This window comes from Kryptolebias marmoratus, linkage group LG13, assembly GCF_001649575.2.
Source record: "Kryptolebias marmoratus isolate JLee-2015 linkage group LG13, ASM164957v2, whole genome shotgun sequence".
Classification (NCBI taxonomy): Eukaryota; Metazoa; Chordata; class Actinopteri; order Cyprinodontiformes; family Rivulidae; genus Kryptolebias; species Kryptolebias marmoratus.
Window position 1 is genome coordinate 389,341 of NC_051442.1, and position 5,257 is coordinate 394,597.

At 44.3% G+C, this 5,257-nt stretch overlaps 3 protein-coding genes across 3 annotated transcripts in view; 1 reads left to right on the forward strand and 2 right to left on the reverse strand.

The window, feature by feature from the left end:
• LOC108250878 (deoxycytidine kinase 1) overlaps positions 1-786 on the reverse strand; it is a 5,488-nt gene extending 4,702 nt beyond the window's left edge. Inside the window, exon 1 of the mRNA XM_017440959.3 lies at positions 575-786. Coding sequence (XP_017296448.1) covers positions 575-659 — 85 coding nt within the window. The 5' untranslated portion in view covers positions 660-786. The remainder of the gene's footprint in view (positions 1-574) is intronic.
• A 1,633-nt stretch (positions 787-2,419) lies between these two features.
• pfdn1 (prefoldin subunit 1) lies at positions 2,420-3,502 on the forward strand. Its single transcript, XM_017440956.3, has 4 exons — positions 2,420-2,526; positions 2,882-3,048; positions 3,125-3,209; positions 3,362-3,502. The coding sequence occupies exons 1-4, from the start codon at positions 2,494-2,496 to the stop codon at positions 3,443-3,445; spliced, it is 369 nt and encodes a 122-aa protein (XP_017296445.1). The 5' UTR covers positions 2,420-2,493; the 3' UTR covers positions 3,446-3,502.
• Position 3,503: 1 nt separating this feature from the next.
• ttc1 (tetratricopeptide repeat domain 1) overlaps positions 3,504-5,257 on the reverse strand; it is a 3,828-nt gene continuing 2,074 nt past the window's right edge. The window contains exons 4-8 of the mRNA XM_037979159.1: positions 4,799-4,911; positions 4,582-4,618; positions 4,365-4,513; positions 4,230-4,284; positions 3,504-4,139 (exon numbers count right to left, since the gene is read on the reverse strand). Of these exons, the coding sequence (XP_037835087.1) occupies positions 4,006-4,139; positions 4,230-4,284; positions 4,365-4,513; positions 4,582-4,618; positions 4,799-4,911 (488 nt within the window). The 3' untranslated portion in view covers positions 3,504-4,005. The remainder of the gene's footprint in view (positions 4,140-4,229; positions 4,285-4,364; positions 4,514-4,581; positions 4,619-4,798; positions 4,912-5,257) is intronic.

Consider the following 5,257-nt stretch of genomic DNA (forward strand, 5'->3'; position numbering starts at 1 on the left):
CACTTTGCTGACACTTTGAGGTGATGTGTTTTCCCACATTTTATTTGAGGATTGTCTCCCAAATGCATTTGGTTTTATCTTTGTAATAACCTGTTTTCTCTCTGCTTTTGGTAAAATAAATATTTAAATTTAAGGTATTGTCTCCTTACGGTCTCTTTCCATCAACCAACTCGGGTGAGGTGAAGGAGGAGGAATGCAGGTGAAAATCCTTACCTCAACACAGAGCAGCTGACAGGAAGTCAGACTTTTATAAATCAAACTTCATGTCTGTTTGTGGAGGAAAATGTCCCCGGCTGCATCACTCCGAGAAACTGATGTTTTAATGAAAACTGTAAAGGTTTCAGAGGATTTCCTTCACCCCCCGAACACCACGGATCGTTTATTTAGCGGGAAACCCAGATGACGTCAGCACGCGCCTAAACTTCAGGTAGGTTTTACTCGTTTCTGTCAGAATCTGTTGGTTTTCTCACAGAAAAGTCTCCGGATAAAAACTCCACACAACACCGGGAGCTCACGGGGCTCCGAACCGCCTCAGAGGGCTTGAACCCGGTTCCGAACCGCCCGCAGAACTCACCGATGTTTCCCTCGATGGAGATCTTCTTGTGTCGGCGGGAAAAGCTGCTCGGAGCTCCGCGAGGCCTTTTCGGTGGGGTCGCCATGTCCCCCGGTTACCGGAGGGTTACCGGAGGCTGCTGTTTGACCGAGAGCGCTAACGGGACGAGCGCGAGCTGCGTCTCAAATCAAAATCCGCGCGCAGACAGACATCCGTTTCCGGGGCGGGGCAAAGAGCCGACAGGGATGTTCACAGAGGAATAGGTCTCACTCTGTGGCGGTTTGGGTGAAGAGGTCTCACTTCGTTGACATTTTAAACGTTCAAAGAGTTGTATATCTATAAATATGTAGTCCAAAAAATGATTTAAAAAACCCAAAATAATTAATGCCTTTCCTCTGTGGAGTGCTCCATAGGTTCCTCTGGCTCTGACTCACTTATAGCTACATACACATTTGTGTAATTGCTGTATTGAGAAGACAGCTAAGTAAATATTTTGCTTGGTTTATGATTCAAATTTATATCTAAAAAAGCATAGCAACCTTCACCAATCGACCTTAGCTTTAGAATAGATGATACCAACATGTTTGGTACTTTCCTGCACACCGCTCATAAAATCTGTAAGGAAAAATGATTGAACATCCCAAAATATTTGCAGGAATGTTTTTTTTGTTGTTGTTGTTTCACTGAGGGTCTAACTAGGTTCCATTTTGAAATGTAAAAAGATTTTCTAGTTGGTCCTAAAATTCTTGGACCATCCCACACCTGCATGCATCATATAAAGAACAGATTCTCACTGATTCACTTCACTTAAAGACAAACGCCCTACAGATGGAAACTGACTAAGTCAGGTAGTGGACTATCACCTAACACGCTGTCATCAACACTTGAAGACCTCTGTAACCTGTGAACAACAATAATTATCTGGTAATTTCATTAAACTCCCCAGTTGTACCTGTGATTAAAGGTTATTTTAAATCCTTAAATCTTCTATTTCTATCAACCATAAATGTTTAAATCACTACACAAGTTTGGTGAAATGGTGGAATCACATGGTATCTCCTCTCGCTTTACATCTTTGCATTGTGGCACATTAAACCCACACAGTGAAAAGAAAAAGACTAATTGAAATAGTCTTTTACTAGCCTAAAGTGAGTCTTCCAGGAAAGTTTGCAAAAAATAAATTGTTTGACTGCACTTTTTAATATTTTAACTGATGACAGTAAAACCAGGAAGCGTAATGAATCATGAGTAGAATTTATCTTGTACAGCATCTCAGATGTAGATGGGAAAATGTGTTATTTTAACTATATAACTGTAGTAAGGTTGAGCTTAAAACGATGGAAGATAGGTCAGAAGCACTTACAACTGTTTGTAAAGTCCTCAGTGCAAATGTAAAATTAAATTATTTGGTAAGACTTCCCTACTGCCTCCTTGTACCTTTGCACTGTGAAATGAATGTCTGTTCCTGGGATGTTTTTAACTTCCCTTGCACCAGGATACAGTAAAACATGGGCACAATCTTCCATATCAGCGCTGAAATCCTTGTTTCTTTGCAGCAGCAGCCAGCACTTGTTGTGACAACCACTGACACTGAATTTCAACGGGAAGCGACTTCATGGGCTGAAAGGAGCCTCCATGCAACCTCATAACCCCAACATAAACTGGTGAAAAATAAGTTTGTCATTTGCAGTTTATTGTTTATTTTACATCCAGCTGCTCTTCCTGGAGTCCATCATACAGAAACAACCATTCAAATATTTAACATACATAACAATAAACATTTATTACAGTTCATACAAAATATTGCTGTTTGCACCTGTCGGCCACCGTACACTACGCAGCATCTGTATATTCTATTTCTATGTAGATAAGCTCTGACAGGAAGCGCAGAAGAAGATCGCGCATGCGCAGTGCTGTTCCATGTTCCGGTTCTGGTGAGGATGGCAGCGCCGGTAGATCTGGAGCTGAAGAAGGTACCGTTACCCCCCGTTACTCCCCGTTACTCCCCGTTACCCCGTCCAGGTGCACTCTCAGGTTACCTGAGCGTCACCTGATCTCTGTGTGCAGCTACCAACGGAGCTAGCTGTTAGCACATGGGAGCTACTGTCGGGTAAAACATGACGTCATGTTGAGGCGCGTGAACGCGTGGTAAGAGCCTGCAGGTAAACTCAGGTTCTCAGGTAGATTCTGTAGCAGCAGCGCGCGCAGGTAGAGGCAGCGGCAACACCTCAAACTACCCTGAGAAAAATCAATATATATGAAATATAAATATTTTAACACTGTTTGTCCAGGTGTTTTTGATCAGAGTGATACCTCCTGTCTCTGCAGGCCTTCTCTGAGCTGCAGGTGAAAATGATTGACACGCAGCAGAAGGTGAAGTTGGCCGACCTGCAGATCGATCAGCTGACTCGTGTTCAGAAACACGCCAAACTCACGCACACAGAGATTGCCACGATGCCCGACAACACGCGACTCTACGAGGGCATCGGCCGCATGTAAGTCAGCTCACCTGCACAGGTAACGTCACAGCCACCAGCTGATGATGTCTGTGATCTTTGTCTGCTGTTTTAGGTTCGTTCTTCAGCCAAAGGAGGAGATCAACAACCTTCTGAGGGACAAGCAGAAAACCGTCAACGACAAGATCAAAGAGCTCGAGGTAAAAAGCCTCACCTGTGTGTCTCACCTTACTGCATCACTCGACTGTCTAACCCAGTGGGGTCCAAAGAGACGAGCTGCTGAAGAGCTGGAAACATGTAAACCATGCAGGACCAGGGTTGGACCTGACCGTCTCACCTGTGTGTTTTGCAGCAGAAGAAGGTGTACCTGGAGCGCAGCGTCAAAGAAGCTGAAGACAATATCCGAGAGATGCTGCTGTCCAGGAGAGCTCAGTGATCGATGCAGCACCTGTTTCTGTTACCTGCTTATAATAAACTGTCAAGGCTCTGCAGACTTCCTGTTTCAGCTTTTCATTTTATTGAGTCAACAAGAAGGAAGCCCAGCTCTGTTGAACTGATTTATCTGTCAAACATCACAGAAGTTTATGTTTTAGACCAAAACAAACTTGGATTTTCTCCATTAAATGAGTATTTTAATCACCACCTGACACTCAGCTGATGGCATCAATCATTCAAACTCCTCAGTTCTGCCTGAAGTTCTACAGATGATCCAAAGAATTGAACTCAAAACAAACTGAGTCTTAAATTCAACAGATACTGAACAGTTTTATCAATTAAAGATCAATAATCCATATTTAATAACTGGAAACCAATCCCGACAGCCACTGACAGTTTAAAGTCAACAGAGTCATCTTCAGTTAACTGGTTGAAAAGCAGCTGATAACCAGAAGTTCTCATCACAGATCATGGCACAGATCCAGGACCTTCTGATTGGCTGTTCATGATGTTGTGATGACATCAATTGTTTACAAACAGCAGTATGATGTCATGATGACATCATCTGTTGTTGTTTGGGTTCTGGACGAAGTTGATGGAGTAGGAGCCACTCGCCATGTCCTGGTTGACCTGGAAGTTGTTGGTTGAGAGTCCAAATGGCCGCAGGATCATGTTCCCCAGGTCTTTCAGCTTACCTGCACAGGTGAGACACATAGGTGAATCAAACGGAAAACAGGCTTAGATCAATAATAACAAGACAAGATGAGTTCAGGTGCAGTACGTACTAATCATCTCCTCCTTCAACTTCTCATTTCTCTCCTGAATCTGCTGAGGCAGCCTCTGAGAGAGAAACAGGTACATGCAGGTGCACAGGTGTGAGACATGCCAACAAAAGGTGAGAGACTTCTCAGTGAACTCACCATACAGGCTTGCCTGGCCCCACTGTGGTTCGGGTCTCGCTCTAAAACCTTCTTGTAGTCCTCCAGAGCTTCATCCAACTTCTCAGTCTGCTCGTAAAGCTCCGCCCTCCTCAGCAACGCCCGCAGGTAGTCTGGATCCAGATCTATTGCTATGGTGACCAGAGTGGATCAGTGTTACTGATCCAAAACCAGGTGAGTTTATGATGTCAGGACTCACCTCTGCTGCAGTCTGAGATGGCCTCATCCTTCAGCTCCTGTAACAACACGCTGTTAGCACTCCTCTAAACTATTCTTACTTAGCATTCTGCACATAAAGCAGCTAGCACTGGTCTGGTAGCAGACCCATTAGCACTAATGTTAGCAGCCAACAGACTATTAGCATCATGTTACTCTGTCCCAGTCTGTGGGCTGTTATAATGTTAGAATCACATTACCAGGTGCAGTCTTGCAGCAGCTCTGTTGGAGAATAGCACGGCTCTTTCTCGGCTGAAACAAACGGGGCATAAAGCTAACGCCTCTGTGTACCTTAGCTCCGCCTCTTTCCAGTCTGCAGGAACACAAACAGGTTCAACCACAGAGTTATGTTTGGTTCAGGGCTGCAGTGGATGAAGGGACATGGCAGGCCTCCATTCATTACCATTCAGACGGATTCAGTCAAAGTAAACGTTTAACACTTCAACCTGGTTCAGAAACTTTAAACTGGTCTGAACGCTTTTTAACTGATCCTAATAAGTTTAAACTGGTTTATAAATGAGTTCTTAGACTGATATGAACTGGTTACCTCTGCCAAGGAGGTTCTGTCTGTCTGCCTGTCTGTCTACCTGCCTGCCTGTCTGTCTGTCTCTCTGTCTGCCTGTCTGTCTACCTGCCTGCCTGCCTGCCTGTCTGTCTGT

What these genes read in the sequence shown, in the direction of transcription:
- pfdn1 (XM_017440956.3), top strand. Translation starts at nt 2,494, where the DNA reads ATGGCAGCGCCGGTAGATCTGGAGCTGAAGAAG. An exon ending in TACGAGGGCATCGGCCGCAT is followed by an intron (nt 3,049 to 3,124) that starts GTAAGTCAGCTC and finishes CTGCTGTTTTAG; the next exon opens with GTTCGTTCTTCAGCCAAAGG. An exon ending in ACAAGATCAAAGAGCTCGAG is followed by an intron (nt 3,210 to 3,361) that starts GTAAAAAGCCTC and finishes TGTGTTTTGCAG; the next exon opens with CAGAAGAAGGTGTACCTGGA.